A 19,829-nucleotide genomic window follows, 5' to 3' on the forward strand; every position below is an offset into this window, starting at 1 on the left:
AAGGATAGGAATAAGAATTTGCAGAGGGGACATTGAGGGGCCGAAAATTAGCTTGGCCTGCTTTGTAATTTGCTTAGCTTGGTCTTGCCACTAGGCTCTATCCTTTATTCACTCCAAAACAGCAAAGTCTCGCGAATCTCACAGGCCATGGTTTGCCTAAATAAAGCTTTTGGTTTTCAGCAGATGACTTTGTGATCCTGATATTTTTCCATCATGATTTCCAGAAAAGCCTTAGCTACTTCTTAGTTAGGCAGCCATAGTTATGTGGGCAAAGGTTTTTCTGTTTGGGGGAAGGGGCAGGTTCTACGAGCTCTACATGTATGTGATTGAACTACCCCTGTGGCTGGATCGTCCTTGGTCCTCAAGTGATGAAAGCTTTTGTAGAACTCTCTGACGGTCGTTAGTTGGAATCACGCAATTCTGTTTGATGGGTCCCAAAACATGTAGAGGAAATTTAAAAATAATATAAAGTACACACACAGGGTTCTTTTGTGGCTAGAGGAATTGCATAAGATCCTAAAAGAGGAACTATTGTTATTTTTTAGGTTAAACAGTAAAAGTATTTTTTCACTGCTGTCATTGTAAGTCAACTGGTAGCCAAGAATCCTCTATAAAATTATTTACAGTCTACTTTAAAACAGGACGTTGTCATTATTTTTTAAAAACCATTGTGTTTTGATTATAAGCTATCCACTGAGTTCAATCTTCAGCTGCTTTGCTCTTTGAGTTATGATGTCCCTAAGGTTGGGGATTCTGCTCTTGGAGGCCGTGCAGATGGATAAGTTAGGACTAAAAACAGTTAGGAAACAGACGTTCTTTACTCTGGCAGCGAATGTCTCTGCACTTCAGCTCCTCATCTGTGAAAAGGAGACAAGCAGTATCTCACTCCTTCATCGGCTAGTACCTGCAAAGTGCAGCTGCATCCCTTGCTAGGCAGGCACTCTGCGGAGAGGTGGCTCGAGTCAGAAGAAAGTGTCAGGGTTTAGAGTCACAGGATTTTCCTCCTTGGCTCCTTAGACCCTTCGGAGCACCGAGTAGTCCAGTTAGGTGCCACATAGTCCTGATTCCTGCTCAGTCTGATGGTGGCGGGAAAGGGTAGGCACGTAAAAGGAAAATCACAGTGTAATTTTAGAAATAAGCACCGAGGCCACGCCTCTAATGCACACTGAGAAAATAAGGCAAGGCCTCCAAGAGGAGCTGATTCCAGAGCCTTGATTAGAAAGATAGGATTTGATGGGGAAAGGGGGGATCAGGACATTCCTGGCAAATAGGACAGCGAAGAAAAAGGTACGGAGGTCAGAAACACGGAGTGGACAGAAGCTGTAGTTCCATCCCAGGTTGCTGAGGCACAATGTGTGAGTCCTCCAGGATAGGGGAACCCTCATTTAAACAGTTGTGGCTCAGAAATTGAAGCCTGTTCAATGGGTAGCTTTTTTTAAAAGAAATCCAGCGTTGCCAGAGGCTCCGTGTGTGATGTGTAAGGAGTGTTTTAATGATGTGATAAAGGACTTGGACGTTATCATGTGGTCCAAGAGTCTCTGGATTCAGGGGGTCCATTTCGTCCCTCAAGGGGGGTGTGTGTGTGTGAAGGTTAATTGCTTTCATCAGATTTTTCAGTGGGGTTTGTGACTAAAACAGTAAGGACCAGTGCTGTAGGTTGTTGAGGGGTTTGAAGGAGAGCAGTGACCTGCTCTGATGTGCATTTTAGAAGGACCGTTTTGGGGTCTGTGTATTGGGGATGGGTGTCAGGCAGACAGGACCATGGCAGGGAGGCCAGCTAGGAAGCTGTTGGCAGTAGTCCAGGCCGGAGTCGACAAGGACTGGAATTAGGGCAGTGGTAATAGAGATGCAGAGCTGTGGAGAGATTTGGGGATTATCAGGAGGTTAAAATGTCAAGGCTTGGCAGCTGCCTGGTTGATGGGACGTGGGGGAGAGGGAGGAGTTGAAAATGACTTCTGGGTTTCTGGCTTTGGTGACAGTGGCACTAATGGGGGTGGGGGGAGGGAGTAGGTTTAGGGAGGAAAACGGGGAGTTCAATCTGAGAGTAAGGTTCCTGGGGGCCACCCAGGCATGTAGCCATACACACAAGGAGGTGTGAATTTGGGACTCCTGAGCAAATAGACTGTAGTTAAAATCATGAGAATTGAGAGAGAAAGAGCATAGACTGAGTGGCGAGGACGAGAGACCCCAGGTCTAGGGAAGAACACGTTCTAAGTGGGCTCCCACTGCCCACTTCTGGCACTTCTGGCCACCACGTGGCTGTGGAGTGGGAGGGGTCCCCACAGCAAGCAGTTCTTGGACACCAGTCGGATGTTCTACAATGTAACTCAATTCTGACACCCTCTACCCCGAGCTAGCATTGGATCCCACAGGCTAAGGGCTCAGAGGCCCCTCGACCCCCATCAGATGTCAATCTCTAGTCCAAGTTGCCGCTGGGACAGGCTGTAATTCCAGGTTCCCATGACCCTCTCCTTAAGTTTAATTACTTTGCTGGAGCAGCTCACAGAACTCAGGAAAACATGTTACTTGCTAGATTACCCGTTTATTATAAAAGGGTATAACCCAGGGACAGCCTGATGGAAGAGATGCAGGGCGCAAGGTATGTGGGGAGGGCCCCGAACGTCCATGCCCTTCCCAGGCAGCCAGTGTCCCAGCAACTCCTGTTCACCAACCCAGAGGCTCACCAGATCTCTCACTTCAAGAATTTTTATAGAGCTTGATCAGGGTACCCCCCCCCACCCCGCCCCATCTGCCCAGAGATCAGCTTTCAGCTCTGCCCTCCAATCTCTGGATCTTTTCTTGTGACTAGCTCCATCCTGAGGCTCGGGGGTCCCCACCCTAAGCCACCTTGTTAACTCTGTAGTGCCCAGGGGGGCCATTGTGAGTAACCACTGACACTCCGATCACTGAGCCAGGAATCAGGACTAAGACCAAATATATTTATTATACCACACCGGTCTACTGCCCTCTTTTACCAAATGAGGAAAGTGGGGCCCAAAGAGGTTAAATGACTTGCCGAAATTCAGGGTTACCACAGCAGGTAACTCTCGACCGTGGACTTGGAACTCAGATCTTCAAGTCTTACCCAGTTCTCTGCCGCACAGGAGACTTGACTTGGAGGATCTGACAGTGAGGTGCCCTGACATTACTGTCAGTTTTTCAGTGGAATAGATTTTACTTTTACCTAAAATTTTATTTTAGATGGGTGCCAAATTTCTTTCTCCACTCACCCCCATTACCACCCCTTCGGGAACTCTTCCAGTTCTAAAGTTGTCCTCGGACTTCCCTGGTGGTCCAGTGGTTGAGACTTCGTGCTTCTACCGTAGCGGGCACAGGTTCCATCCCTGGTGGAGGAAGTTCTGCAGGGCACAAGGTGTGGCCAAAAGAAAAAATTAAATGAAAGAAAGAAAGAGAGAAAAGAAGGAAAGGAAGGAGGGAAGGAAGAAAGAAATCCTCATTGCCCAGAATGTGTTTGGAACAGGACTCAGGGAAGTGCCATCAGGGTTTTGGAATGGATTCTCAGAAAGAACCTTAATAGCAATGGTAGCAAATTCTTCCTTTGACTTTTTAAAAAGTCAGATTTATTGAGGTACACTTTTCTTTTCTTTTTTTTCAAGTTCTTATTTTTTTATTAAAAAAAGTTTTTTTTAATTTATTTTATTTTTTGCTGTGTTGAGTCTTAGTTGCTGTGCACGGGCTTTCTCTAGTTCTGGCGGGTGGGGGCTACTCTTCGTTGCAGTGCACGGGCTTCTCATTGCAGTGGCTTCTCTTGTTGTGGAGCATGGGCTCTAGGCACGTGGGCTTCAGTAGTTGCAGTGCATGGGCTCAGTAGTTGTGGGGCACAGGTTTAGTTGCTCCGCATCATGTGTGATCTTCTGGACCAGGGATGGAACCCGTGTCCCCTACACTGGCAGGTGGATTCTTAACCACTGCACCACCAGGGAAGTCTCTAAAGATTTTTTATTATTATTTTTTTAATTGGAATATAATTGCTTTACAGTGTTGTGTTAGTTTCTGCTGTACAGTGAAGTGAAGCAGCTGTACGTATACATATATCCCTTCCTTCGTGGACCTTTCCCGCACTCCATCCCACCCATCTAGGTCGTCACAGAGTGTCAAGCTGAGCTCCCTGTGCTATACGGCAGGTACAATGGAGGTACACTTTTCGTATAACAAATTTTACCCTTTTTAGTGTATGGCTCTATGAGTTTAACCAATGCATACAGTCACGTAACTACCACCACTATCATGATAGAGGACATTTCCGTTTCCCCCCAAACTCCCCTTTGTGCCCCTTTGTAGTCAACCGAATGCCCACGCCCAACCCCTGGCAACCAGTTATCTCTTTTTTTTGTCCCTATCCTTTTCCCCAAATTTTCCAGAATGTCATATAAGTGGAATTTTACAGTATGTGGACTTCAGAGTCTGTTTCTTTCACATAGTATGATTTTTTGAGATTAATCCATGTCGCTATGTATATCAGTTCTTTTTTCCTTTCTATTGCTGTGTAGTATTCCATTGTATGGATGTGCCAGGATTGTTTATCCACTAATCAGCTGCAGTTCATGTGTTTAATTCTAGTTTCTGGCAATTATGAAAGAAGCCACTGTCAATATTTGAACATAAGTTTTAGTGTGAGCGCAGGTTTTCGTATCTCTTGGGTAAGTATCTTAGGAGTGGTATCATACTGCTGGAAAGTATGCTAAGTGAATATTCAGCTTTACGAGAAACTGCCAGTTTTTCAAAGTGCTTGTACAGTTGCTCAAAATCATTGTCATAACTTGGTATGGTCAGTTTTTTTGTTTTTGTTTTTGAACCTTTCTAATAGGGGAGTAGCAATATATCATTGTGGTTTAAATTTGCATTTCCCTAATGACTAATGATGTGGATCACCTTTTTGTGTGCTTAATTGCCATGCTATGTTTTGCTTGGTGAAGTATCTCCTAAAATCTTTTGCCTGTTTCTTATCAGGTTGTTTGTTTTGAAAATATTTTCTACTATCTTGTGGCTTGTGTTTTCATTTTTTTAACTGTGTCCTTTGAAGAACAGAAGTTATTAGTTTTGATGAAGCCCACTAGTAGAGAAAAATTAGCCCTATAGCACACTGCTCTGGTCCCACCTAACCAAGCTTAAAAGCAAGACTGAAAGGGACCAAGTATTTACAGTGAACTTAACTACAGCTCAGAAAAACGTTCAAGAATATTTAACAGAACACAAAAAATGTCAGACACCAGGTAAAATTCACAATGTCTGGCATCTCATTACAAATTAGCAGACAAACAAAAGATAAAAATTCAACCCGTAGGGACTTCCCTGGTGGTCCAGTGGTTAAGAATCCATCTTGCAATGCAGGGGACTCCAGTTCCTTCCCTGGTCAGGGAACTAAGATCCCACATCTCGCGAGGCAACCACTGAGTCCGCTCGCTCTGGAGCCCGCGCCACAGCTAGAGAGAAGCCTGCACACTGAAATGAAGAGCCCAGCGCCACAATGAAAGATCCCGTGTGCTGCAACTAAGACCCAATGCAGCCAAAAATTAAGTGAATAAATATTAAAAAAAAAATCCCTGCAGAACGTTTTGCAGAAATTGACAAGCTTATTCTAAAATTCATGTGGAAATGAAAGAAACCTAGAATACTGAAAACAACTTTGAAAAAAAAGAACAGAGTTTGAATATTTATAATACTTGATTTCAGGGCTTCTTATAAGCCAGTAATAGGACAATGGGGAATTGGCACCAAGAGAGACAAATAGATCAATGGAAAAGTATAGGAATTCCAGAAATAAATCATAAATATGCAATCAATTTATTTTTGATGAAAAGAGGTAATTCAATGCAGAAATCATAATCTTTCAATATATGGAGCTGAAACAATTCGATACTCATTTGCAAATAGAGTCATATGAAAAACTTTGATTCATGTATCATACCATATAAAAAGTTTACTCAAAATGGATCAAAGACCTAAATTTAAAACTAAAATGTAAGGGCTTCCCTGGTGGCACAGTGGTTAAGAATCTGCCTGCCAATGCAGGGGACACGGGTTCGATCCCTGGTCCGAGAAGATCCCACATGCTGCGGAGCAACTAAGGCTGTGCCCCACAACTGCTGAGGCTGCACTCTAGAGCCCAAGAGCCACAACTATTGAGCCCACCCACTGCAACTACTGAAGCCCGCACATCTAGAGCCCGTGCTCCTCAACAAGAGAAGCCACCACAGTGAGAAGCTCGGGGCACCGCAATGGAGTGTGCCCCACTCTCTACAACTACAGAAAGCCCGCGCACAGCAGTGAAGACCCAATGCAGCCAATAAATAAAACATAAAATCAATTAATTAAAAAATAAATAAAACTAAAATGTAAAACCTAAGGCTATAAAACTTCTAGGAGAAAATCTTTCTACCCTTATATTGGACCAGGATTTTTTTTAGTTACAAAACCAAAAGTGTGACCCATAGAAGACAAACTGCTGAATTGGGCATCTTCAAGATTAAGAGTCTCTGGTCTTCCAAAGACAAGTCACAGGTTGGCAGAAAATATGTGTCAATTGCTTATCTGATGAAGGACTTGGATCCAGAATATATATTTTTTAAAAACTCAAAGATGGCCATGAAGGACGCTCCTGAACTCCCCTCCTCCCACAGACACACCAAATCTACAGCTACATGTGGGACAGTTTCCTCTGAAGGAAATCAGAAACTAGCTAAGCAACTGTTACACATCAGGCACATGAGAAACAAACAAACAAATTGAAATGGATAGAAAAGACTGAGACACCATCTTGCCATACCTCCACCCCCCAGCACAGAACATACAATGGGTAGGGAATTCACAACTTTAATTTTCTCCCTGAGGGGTGAAGGGTATGGACCCAACATCTACTGTTCCAAAGCACCTGGCTCTGAAAGCCAGTGGGGCTTGTGTGCGTGAGATTCACCAGAATCTATCAAACAAACAGTTTGCAAAGGTTTGCAAGGGCTCATTTTGACTATAGCCCAGGCTCAGTGCCGAGGCAACAGACAGAAACATCCTTCTCCTAGCCGTTCCCTTAGAGGGGCCTATTTTTTTTTTAATTTTTATTGAAGTACAGTTGGTTTACCATGTTGTGTTCATTTCTAGGGTACAGCAAAGTGATTCAGTTATACACGTATGTGTATACATATGCTTTTCCAGATTTTTTTCCATTATAGGTTCTTACAAGATAATGACTACAGTTCCCTCTACTTTATAGTAGGACCTTGTCATTTATCTATTTTATATATAGTGGTGTGGGTCTGTTAATCCCAAGCTCCTAATTTATCCCTCCCCCCTTTCCCCTTTGGTAACCACAAGTCTGTTCTCTATGTCTGTGAGTCTGTTTCTGTTTCGTAGATAAGTTCATTTGTGTCATATTTTAGATTCCACATATAAGTGATATTGTGATATTTGCCTTTCTCTGACTTACTTCACTTAATACGATCATCTCTAGGTCTGTCCATGTTGCTGCAAATGGCATCATTTCATTCTTTTTTATGCCTGAGTACCACATCTTCTTTATCCACTCATCTGTCAGTGGACACTTCAGTTGCTTCCATGTCTTGGCTATTCTAAATAGTGCTACTGTGAACATTGCAGTGCATGCATCTTTTTGAATTATAGTTTTGCCCAGATATATGCCCAGGAGTGGGGTTGCTGGAGCATATGGTAGCTGTATTTTTAGTTTTGTTTTTGTTTTTGGCCACGCCATGCAGCTTTTGGGATCTTAGTTCCCTCACCAGAGATCGAACCCAGGCACCTGGCAGTGGAAGTGTGGAGTCTTAACCACTGGACTACCAGGGAATTCCCTCTATTTTTAGTTTTTTAAGGAAGCTCCATACTGTTCTTCACAGTGATTGCACCAATTTACATGCCCACCAACAGTGCAGGAGGGTAACCTTTCTCCACAACCTCTCTAGCATTTATTATTGGTAGACTTTTTGATGATGGCCATTCTGACTAGTGTAAGATGATACCTCATTGCAGTTTCGATTTGCAGTTCTCTAATAATTAGCAATGTTGAGCATCTTTTCATGTGCCTATTGGCCATCTGTATGTCTTCTTTATGTCTATTTAGGTCTCCTGCCCATTTTTTGATTAGGTTGTTTGTTTAAATATTTTTTTCCATGTGGACCATTTTTAAAGTCTTTATTTTTTTTAAGGAATCCTTTTTTAAAAAGTATTATTTATTTATTTATTTTTGGTGCGTCGGGTCTTCATTGCAGCATGCAGGATCTTTCATTGTGGCATGTGGGCTCTTAGCTGTGGCACATGGGCTTCTCTCTAGCTGTGGTGCACAGGCTTCTCTCTAGTTGTGGCATGTGGGTTTTCTCTTCTCTAGTTGAAGCATGCGGGCTTAGTTGCCCCGCAGCATGTGGGATATTAGTTCCCCAACCAGGGATCGAACCCACATCCCCTGCGTTGCAGGAGAGATTCTTTAGTACTGGACCACCAGGGAAGTCCCTTAAAGTCTTTAATGAATTTGTTACAATCTTCCTTCTGTTTTATATTTTGATTTTTTGACCGTGAGGCATGTGGGATCTTAGCTCCCTAACCAGGGATGAAACCTGCATCCCCAGCATTGGAAGGTGAAGTCTCAACCACTGGACCGTCAGGGAAGTCCTGTGTTGGTTGTTTTTAAAGAGTTCTATTTTCAACCTGAGGAGCAGAGTCCTAATTTAACATACGTCTAGGAACTGACTGAGATTCTGCCTGAGACTGGGGAGGCTGGAAGCACCATCTACACGTTCCCCTCTGGTATCCTCTGAAAGGAGCTTGTGCACATCTCTATAACCCTGGCCATTGTGGCTGCCGGCCCCCCCAGGACACACCCCCTTGATCTGGTGACCAGCAGGGCTTGCATTTGTGGGTCCCACCGTACTGTAGCAAACAAAGAAACAGTTATTAACTGGCTGTCCTTTAGGGCTCAGTGCAGAGAAGGCAGACAGAAACACTAGCTCCTGTTCTTTCTCTGAAAGGGGTCTGCTTGAATACTTTAAAAGCCGCTGCCTGAAGGTCCAGCTTCCAATCACTGTGCATCTAGGTGCTGTCTGAGTTCCTCCCTTTTGCGACACTGATGAGTCATGACACACCCTCACTACCGGGAGCCGATAAGCCCAAAGAAGGCAATTTGAGAGACAGCCAGTAACTAAGCCTGGGCTGAAGGATAAGATTTATCTTCTAAGGATAAGATTTATCTTCTACAGGAGACCACTCTGTGGAGATGGGAGAACTAACACAGAGACCCAAGGAAAATGAAGAAAGAAAGGAGTGTGTTCCAAACAAAAGAACAAGATACAACTCCAGAAACAAACCCTAGGGAAACGGAGATAAGTGATTTACCTATAAAGAGTTGAAAATAATGGTCATAAAGATGCTCATCACTGAGGTCAGGAGAACAGTGTGTGAATAATGTGAGAATTTCCATGGAGAGAGAGAAAGCTTAAGAAAGTACTAGGGACTTCCTGGGTGGTGCAGTGGTAAAGAATCCGCCTTCTAATGCAGGGGACACAGGTTCGATCCCTGCTCCAAGAAGATCCCGTATGGCGAGGAGCAACTAAGCCCGTGCACCACAGCTTTTGTGCCTGCTCTCTAGAGCCCGTGAGCCACAACTATTGAGCCTGTGTGCCACAACTACTGAAGCACACATGCCTAGAGCCTGTGATCCACAACAAAAGAAGCCACCACAATGAGGAGCCTGTGCACCACAGTGAAGTGTAGCCCCCGCTCTGCACAGAAAGCCTGTGAGCAGTAACAGACCCAATGTAGCCAATTAATTAATTAATTTTAAAAAAAGAAAGTACTAAACATAAATCATGGAGCTGAAGAATACAATAAGCGAACTGAAAATTTCAGAAAAGGGGTTCAACAGCAGATTAGATGAGGTGGAAGAAAGAATTATTGAAATCAAGGACAGAGCAGTGGAATTCATCTGATCAGAGGAGCAACAGGAAAAAGAAAAGAAAAAGAGCAAGGACAGTTTAAGGGACTTAAGAGACACCATCAAGCTGAACAATATTCATATTATAGGGTCCCAGAAGGTGAAGAGAAAGAGAAAGAGGCACCAAGTTTATTCAAAGAGATAATGGCTGAAAAATTCCCTAACCCTGGGGAAAGACACAGACATCCAGACCCAGGAAGCCCAGGGAGTTCCAGATAAAATGAATCTGAAGAGACCCACTAGGACACAGTATAAATGAATTGTCAGAAAGTATTTCCCTGGTGGCGCAGTGGTTAAGAATCTGCCTGTCAATGCAGGGGACACGGGTTCGAGCCCTGGTCCAGGAAGATCCCACGTGCTGTGGAGCAACTAAGCCCGTATGCCACAACTACTGAGCCTGTGCTCTAGAGCCCCAGAGCCACAACTGTTAAGCCCGCATGCCACAACTATTGAAGCCCTTGTGCCTAGAGCCTGTGCTCCACAACAAGAGAAGCCACTGCAATGAGAAGCCCGCGCACTGCAATGAAGAGTAGCCCCCGCTCTCCACAGCTAGAGAAAGTGCTCGCGCAGCAACAGAGCCAATAAATAAATAAATAAATAAATTTATTAAAAAAAAAGAAAGTAAAGACAAGGAGAAAATTTTAAAGGCAGCAAGAAAAAACAACTTGTTACATACAATAGAACCCGTATAATACAATGAGCAGATTTTTCAGCAGAAACTTTGCAGGCCAGAAGGGAGTGGCATTATATATTTGAAATGCTGAAGGAAAAAACTGCTAATCAAGAATACTTGGCAAACTGTCCTTCAGAATTGGAGGCGAGAGAGAGTTTTCCACATAAGCAAAAGCAGAGAGAGTTCATTACCACTAGGCTGGCTTTACGAGAAATGTTGTAAAGGCTTCTTCAAGCTGAAATGAAAGGACATTAATTAGTAACAGGAAAATATATGAAAGTATAAATCTCACTGGTAAAGGTAAGTATGTAGTTAAATTCAGAATATTCTAATGTTGTAATGGTGGTGGGTAAATCATTTGCAAATCTAATATGAAGACTAAAAGACAAAAGTAGTCAAAATAACTATAACTGACAGTTTGTTAACAGATACACAAAATAAGAAATAAATTATGACTTCAAAAACATAAATTGTATGTGTGAGGGGAGAATAAAAATATAGAGCTTGGTATGCATTGAACCTTAGGTGGTTATCAGCTTAAAGTAGATTGTAATAAATATATTTTACATAAGCCTCACAGTAAACACAAGGCAAAAACTTATAACAGATACACAAAAGATGGAGAGACAGGAATCTAAGCATACAACTACAGAAAAGCATCAAGTCACAAAGGAAGAGACCAGAGAAGAAGAAAGGAGGCAAGAAAAGTAAGTAAAAGACATCCAAGTCAGAAAGAAAAAGGAGTAAAGCTGACTCTATTTGTATATAATGTGTTATTATATATAGAAAACTATAAAGGCTCCACCAAAAACCTATTAGAACTAATTGACAAATTCAGTTAAGTTGTAGGATACAAAATCAATATAAAAAATCAGTTGTGGTTATATACACTAACAACAAACTATCAGAAAAAGAAAACAATTCCATTTACAATTGCATCCTAAAGACTAAAATACCTAGGAATAAATATAACCAAGGAGGAGAAAAATCTGTACATTGAAAAGTGTAAGACATTGATGAAAGAAAATGACCAAGACACAAATAAATGGAAAGAATGTATGTCTTCATGGATTGAAAGAATTAATATTGTCAAAATGTCCATATTGATTAAAGCAATATATAGATTCAATGCAAACTCTATCAAAATTCAAATGGCATTTTTCACAGAAATAGGAAAAAAAAAACCCTAAAATTTGTATGGCCCATAAAAGACACTACATGGGACCACATCAAGCTAGAAAGCTTTTGCGCAGCCAAGGAAACTATCAATAAAATGAAAAGATAACCTACGGAATAGGAGGAAATATTCACAAATCAGGTATCCAAAATATGTAAAGAACGCATATAACTCAATAGCAAAAAAGACCCAAACAATCTGGTTAAAAAATGGGCAAAGGAAGTGGATAGACATTTTTTAGAAGACCTTCAAATCACCAACAGGTAGATGAAAGGTGCTCAACGTCATTAATCATCAGTGAGATGTAAATCAAAGCCACATGAGGGAATTCCCTGACGGTCCAGTGGTTAGGACTCTGCGCTTTCACTGCCAAAGGCACAGATTTGATCCCTGGTCAGGGAACTAGAATCCCGCATGCCGAATGCCATGGCCAAAACAAACAAACAAACAAAAACCCACGTTGAGATATTACCTCACACCCGTTAGAATGACTGTCATTAAAAAGACAAAAGATAACAAGTGTTGATGAGGATGTGGACAAAAGGGAACCCTTGGGCACTGTTGGAGGGAATATAAAATGGTACAGCTACAATGGAAATCAGTATAGAAGTTCCTCAAAAAATTAAACATAGAACTACCATATAATCCAGGAATTCTACTTCTGGGTGTGTATCTGAAGGAAACAAAATCACTATCTCAAAGCACTATCTCTTTATTGCAGCATTATTTGCAGTAACCAAGACATGGAAATAACAAGTGTCCACTGATGGATGAGTGAATAAAGAACATATGATGTGTACAGTTGACCTTTGGACAACGTGCAGATTAGAGGCACCAACTCCCTGTGCAGTTGAAAATCCAAGTATAACTTTTGACTCCCTCAAAACTTAACTACTAATAACCTACTGTTAACCAGCAGCCTTACTGTTAACCGGCAGCCTTACTGATAACATAAACAGTTCATTAACACATATCTTGTATGTTATGTGTATTACAAACAGTATTCTTACAATAAAGTAAACTTAGAGAAAAGAAAACGCTATTAAGAAGATCATAAATAAAATACATTTACCGTACTATACTGTATTTATCAATGCTGTAAGTTTCCATCATCTATTTACATGAGGAATCATCTGTCAGCACCTACATCAATATTGTCTTACATGGTACAAAACACTGTAGGTATTATGCCAATTACTAACGCTATACATCAAAAATGAAAAGATAGGGAATTCCCTGGTTGTCCAGTGGTTAGGGCTTGGTGCTTTCACTGCCATGGGCCCGGGTTCAGTTCCTGGTCGAGGACCTAAGACTCCACATGCTGCATGGTTTGGCCAAAAAAGAAAAAAGAAAAAAAATGAAAAGAAAAGTGTATGTGTGTGTGTGGAGGGGGGGTGTTCCTGTACTCTATTATATATTTGAAAGTTGCTGAGAGAGTAGATCCTTAAAGTTCTCATCACAAGAAAAAAAATTAGGAACTGTGTGAGTTGATGGATGTTAACTGAACTTGTGGTAATAGTATTACAATAAATACATGTATCTAACTGTGATGTTTGTATACCTGAAACTAATACAATGTTATACATCAACAATATCTCAATAAAACTGGAGGGGCTCTCTAAACTCAATAAGAAGATAAACAACCCAATTTTAAAAGACAAAAGATGCAAACATACATACTACCAAAAAATACATAGGATGTCATACAAGCACCTGAAAGGATTCAAATGCAAATTAAAACCGCAGTGAGATATAATATGCCTCTTGGAATGGCTAAAATTAAAAATTCTCATCATACCAAACGTTGGTGAGGATGTGGCACAACTGATTCTTACACACTGCCAATAGGAATATGAAGTGATACAGTCTCTTTAGAGAACAGTTGGCACTTTCTTAAAGAGTTACACAGATACTTCCCATATGACTGAGGTATTCTGCTCCTTGGTATTTACTCAAGGAAAAGGAAAGCATATGTCCAAACCAAGACTTTTATACAATGTTCATGGCAACTTTATATGTAAGATCCCCAAAGTAGAAGCAATCCAAATTCTATCAACAGGTGGATGAATTAAAATATTGTGTTATATCTATGTAATAGACTACTACTCAGCAATTAAAAGGAATGAACTGCTAATAATAGGTATTGCTTGTTTTACTGCATTTCACTATATCGTGCTTCACATATACTGCACTTTTTATAAATTGAAGGGTTGTGGGGAAAAAAAGGGCGCCATTGTTTCCAACAGCATTTTCTCACTTTGTGTCTCTATGTCACATTTTGGTAATTCTGACCATATTTCAAACTTTTAAATTATTATATTTGATATGGTGATCTGTGATCAGTGATCTTTGATGTTATTGCTACAATTCACTGAAGGCTCAGATGATGGTTAGCATTTTTTAGCAAGAGTGTACTTTTTAACTAAGGTACGTACATCGTTTTCTTAGGTATAATGCTATCGCACACTTAACAGACTACGATATAGTGTAAACATAATGTTTATATGCACCGGGAAACCATAAAGAAGAAAAAATGGCTGGTATACAAATAATCAGCTCTTGAGTTGCACTAGCCTCACTTCAATGCTTAACGCTAAATGCAGCTAAGGATCACCCTATTGAACAGCACAGATAAGGAATATTCCATCATGCAGAATGTTCCCTTAGAACACACTGCTCTAAGGACCTCTGCTCCTGCTTGATAGTAAGACTTGTCTTTTATGAAATTATACTTCCTACGTACTTTCCTGTTGGCCACTTTCCCTTGATTACATTTTGTTTTGTTGTAAGATGAATACATATTTTCTTTTTAAGGTGTGCGAGTATCAACATCATTGCCTTCATTTTGTTTTGCAGTTGTTTTTTCCACAGTGATATTTGAGACTATTACAAATCAAGATCTGCCTGTGATCAAGTGTGTTTTAATCAACCACAGAAACAATGATTCATCAGCGGGGACATCAACATCGAATCCCATGGTAAAGTCATATTAAAATGACGACTTCAGCTGTTTTCTCTAGAGACTATACTTTGTAAGCTATTGAGAACTGCCATGGCTTATGGGCTTCTTTTTTATGTATTTAAGTATACTATGTACTCATATCTGGTGCAGGTGGGCATCTGTACGCATTGCTACCTGGCGTTCCATTCTCTTTGAGTTTAGATTCAGGAAGGACGGTGATACTCAGAATGAATAAGAAACAGGAATGTCCCTTTCTCCTTAAAAAGAAGCCAGGCTTCTCTCTCAAGCCTGAATCCCTAATTTCCAACTGCTTTCTGGATTTAGATAAATAGATTTTCCATTTGCTCATTAAGACCCACCACCAGCTATATAATTTATTTCACTTCTATTCCTCCAAACATCTTCTTGTTTTAATGGACTTATGTTTATGGCCCTGCCTAGTCGCTAGGCTTAAAAGCTCAGCCTAATTTTGGACCGCTTCCTCTCCCTTGCCCTCACATTCAGTCAGTTACCAAGTCTTGTCAATTTCCTTTCTTTCCTAGTTCTCCTGTAACCACCTCATATTCTCTAGTCTCCCTGCCACTTCCCTAATTCCAGCCCTCATAGTCACAATAATATCGTAAGTGGCTTCTTCCTTCTACAGTTCAGCTCGGATAGGGCTGCCAGGTGATTCTTCCTGAAGCACAGCTACCTCCTTTTCAGCCTGGCTTGGTCTTCTCCTTCAAGTTCCAACTTTGTTTTTCATTACTTTTCTTCATGCTATTCATCTAACAGCCTAGGTATTTACCCAAATGAAAGACACGTAAGTGATGGAGAACTGAAAATATTAGAAGTCTAGACACAGTAAAAAGTGAACATAAATTAGCCAGTTCCATGGCTTTTATCCTGTTAAGGATTCATACAAATATGCAGTCACTCTGTTTTCTTTTATGTAAGTAGAGTGCAGACACATGCCGCGATGCCCTGGACCCCCGCACTTCCCTCCCCAAATCAGAGATATTAAAACTTTCTCAAATTGTGAACAGTGTGAAATAGGTTTCAGTAACAACATTCTACATGAATGTAAAACTCCTAATTTTTTTTCTTTTTTTCCCTTCCTTTCTTTCTTTCTTTCTTTTTTTTTTTTTTTGCTGCTCTGCTTGGCTTTTGGGATCTTAATTCACTGGTCAGAGAACCAGGAATCAGACGGGTGCTCTCGCAGTGAAAGCATGGCGTTCTAACCACTGTACTGCCAGGGAATTTCCCCTAAAACTCCTGATTTAAATACATGATCTTTTTTTTTTAAATTAATTTATTTATTTATTATTTTTTGGGGGGTACACCAAGTTCAATCATCTGTTTTTATACACTTATCCCCATATTCCCTCCCTTCCTTGACTCCCCCCCGCTCGAGTCCCCCCCACCCTCCCCGCCCCAGTCCTCTAAGGCATCTTCCATCCTCGAGTTGGACTCCCTTTGTTATACAACAACTTCCCACTGACTATCAATTTTACAGTTGGTAGTATATATATGTCTGTGCTACTCTCTCGCTTCGTCTCAGATACATGATCTTTTAATGCCAGATGCATGGTTGGTTTTAATTTTTTAACAGATACTGGTGTCATAACACATTGACATTAATAATTAAGGCATTTTGCATACACAGCATCTCAGTGTAGACAAGAAAAATTTTATTTTTGCTATGATAGTTTAAATATTATTTGCTATGATGTTTTAAACTTTTAGTGTCTTTTCAATGTGAGAAAATAGCTGCACAGATTTAAGTGTTTTCTTATAAAACACAATCTTTTTAAAGAAATTAGTGATGATTGCTCTCGGTTCCTAGTATTAAGCCCTGTGTTATTTTTTTATGTAGTGTAAATTATATTCTTATGCAATATTCAGAATTATATTAAGACCTGCTAGTTCTTAACATCAGACAACCATACAGATCCTACCTATGGCAAAGCTGAGCTTTCCCCTTCCTGAAGCTGAAGCTGCTGCTTTTGGATGCTTTCCTACTTTGATGTGAAATGGATTGTTAGTGTGTCAGGGGCTTTTTTAAAAAATGGTTTTGACTTTCTTCCACAGTTCACAGTTCTCAGATGAGACATCTTTCTAAAAATCTTATTGTTCAGGGGTGTTTTGAAGAACCAAGCACTCTTTAGTAGACAAAGCTTGCCAAGGAAACTAATAAGTGAGCAACTCCATCCTTAGCTGTATTACAGTATAGCCTGGAACTGAAATAAGATGAGTTTACTGTTTCCATAATTCACTTAATTGTTGTTTCAGATAGGAACTTTTCCATCGTGTATCATTTCTGTTTGAAGATTAAGGGGGTGTTTCTGCATTTCTCCACTTCAAGGTTACAATTTTTCCTTTGTAGTTAAAAAGGATTTGGGGGGAGATGCAAATATTCTGTCTCTCCTCCAATTTTCACCCACTGATTTTAGCATCCATTGGTGGATCTTGCTTATAACAATTATTACGGTGATATTTGCCTAATGATGATTTTCTTTTTCCCCTTGTTCCCTCTACATGTATTAACTGGAATCCTTCTGTGAGGAAGAGCTGTCTCTTCTCTGCACTTTATTTATTTATATCAGTATGGACTTAGAGATATTTACCTTATTTCATGGATTATAACCCACAACCATCGTTTTTATTTTGTTGCTCAAATGTTTCCCACTTTGGCCACTGGGAGCTGCTTCAGCTTGGCTCCTGTGTCTTTTCAACATGTCTCCATCATTTCTGAAGCACACCCTTACTTTCTGGCACTACAGCATCGTTCAGGCTCATCTTGTATTTTTCCTGCCTCGGCCCTAGAACTAACCACTTCTCTAAGGACCATTGGTTTCTTAGAGAATAGTATTTAGAAACCAAGGTCTGAGAGTTGAGTGTGTTCATTGCTATGGGGTGTCATTGCTTCTAGACCCTCTCAGCAGACACAGGTAGGAAATATATGTATGTATCCTACCCCCCATACATACACACTATATTTATCTCTCTATCATCTATCTATCTATCTGTCTGTCTGTCTATCTATCTATCTGTCTATCTATCTATCTACATACGTTCATACTGAGAACTCTGATTTCAGCTCAACACCAAAGGGTTCATTCTAGCTTTCCCTCTTTTAATTGTACTTCTCTCTCTTTACAATAAGAAACCTGGCTTTCATCATCTAAAATAATTTACTTGTGTGTTCAATTCTAGTATAGACATAAACTAGTGTTAGAATTGCTAAGTCTCATCCCAGTGGGAAACAGTTTTACCAAGTAGAATACAGTCCTTGTGTGCAATTCTTCTTGTCTGTAACCTTATAGTGTCCAAAGCATTATTTCCCAAAGTTACATAGGTTCGTTCTTTTCTTTCCCACTCTCTTCACTCTGGTTATGTTAGTTATTTGTGATACAATTGAGCTCACTTGGTTTGTATTCCATTTTGAGTTCCCCCCGTATCCTTGTTGGCTTTAATTATTTATTTTTCGAGTATGTGAAACATGATTATGGTCCTGGAAGCTAAAGCTATGTAATAAGAGATACACTCAGAGAAGTATCATGGCTTCCTCATCCCTCCTACCAAGTTTCCATCCTTTTCCCATCTACCTCCTGTACTTAACCAGTCCCTTTAGTTTTTTATATTATTCCTGTGTTTCTTATGCACAAATGAGCAGATACATGTGTATTTTTGTACTCTCCTTCCTTCTTACACTTGAAAGAGTAGCGTACTTGAAAGCAGATACAGTTTTCACTTAGCTTTCTTCACCTTAACAGCCTATCCAGGAAATCACTGCAAATCAGTTCATGGAGCTTGTCCTCATCCTTCTCTTAGCTGCATGTCCTGCATTGTGTGGATGGACCGTAGTTTATACAGTCACTCTCCTGTGTATGAGCCGTTAGTGGTTTCTAGTGTTTTGCAATTATAAATGATGGTACAATTAATTGTTGAGCGTATAGTCTTCAAAATGAGATTGCTGGCTCAGAGGGTGACGTGCACAGTCGTTCTGTTAAGTGTTGCTGAATTCCAAGTCCCCTCCAGAAGGGTTGTACCAGTTTGCATTCCCCCAGCAATGGTTGAGAGTAGCTGTTTCCTCACAGCCTCACCAACAAAATGTGTTGTCATACTTAAACTTTTTTGTCAGTCTGATAGATAAGTAATATCTTAGTGTTGTTTTAATTTGAGTTTTTCTGATTATGAGTTTGAACATTTTCTCATATATTCAAGGACCGTTCTTTATATCTTTTTTTGTATGAATTGTCTTTACGTTTTTTTCCCATATTTCTACTATCTTTTTGCTCCTGTGTTCCTCATGATAAAATTTTTTCATATGTTAGGCTTTTTATCTCCTTTATTTTTAATATGCATTGCAAACATTTTCTTCTAGCATGTCAGGTTTTTGTTTGTTTGCTTTTACTTTATGTCCCTCTTTTAAGATCCAGCTCAATTGCTGTACTCCAGTGAAGCATCCTCACCCCCAGTATCCCAGCCTGGAAGTCACCTCTCCCTCCTTGGAAGGTCCAGAGCACTTAAAGGCACCTTTCAAAGTAGTCGGTATCTGTTTATGGGCCACATCATATTTCACTTTGTTTTAGTTATTTCTTCCTATTAGCGTCAAAGCTCTTCAAGGGTAAGATCAGTATCTTTTTTTCCTAGTCCCATAGCATCCAGCAGATGGTCTAGCACTTGTCAGATATTGACTACATGAACTTATCAGATACTAACTGAAGAAATGAACAAATAAGACCAGAAATGTGGCTTACGATCAATAGCAGAAGAGCTACCCTATCCTGCTCTTCACCTGAAGAAGCTTGTGTGTGTGTGTGTACACGCGTGTGCATGTGTGTGCAAGGGCTACCTTATGTGTTGGGGGGTAGGAGGTGAGGGGTCCAGCAGTAGAAGTTGCTACCACACTCTCCTCTCAGTATATCTCAGTTATGTAAAGCAGGCAAGGGGTGTGGTGGTGGCAATGAACCTATGGGAATATCAGCCCAGCAAACATTTTGTTTTTTATTTTATTTTTTTTATTTTTTTCACATTTTGGTTTTTAAATTCCCTCTAACACAGACACCAATTTACTATTACT

The 19,829-nt window shown here is 40.5% G+C and overlaps 1 protein-coding gene across 1 annotated transcript in view; it reads left to right on the top strand.

Annotated features, from left to right (window-relative positions):
- The window catches only part of FLT3 (fms related receptor tyrosine kinase 3), a 67,596-nt gene that overhangs the window by 3,104 nt on the left and 44,663 nt on the right, over window positions 1–19,829 (top strand). The window contains exon 2 of the mRNA XM_057707216.1: window positions 14,659–14,780. Within this exon, the coding sequence (XP_057563199.1) occupies window positions 14,659–14,780 (122 nt within the window). The remainder of the gene's footprint in view (window positions 1–14,658; window positions 14,781–19,829) is intronic.

The sequence above is a fragment of the Hippopotamus amphibius genome, chromosome 14 (assembly GCF_030028045.1).
Source record: "Hippopotamus amphibius kiboko isolate mHipAmp2 chromosome 14, mHipAmp2.hap2, whole genome shotgun sequence".
Lineage (NCBI taxonomy): Eukaryota > Metazoa > Chordata > Mammalia > Artiodactyla > Hippopotamidae > Hippopotamus > Hippopotamus amphibius.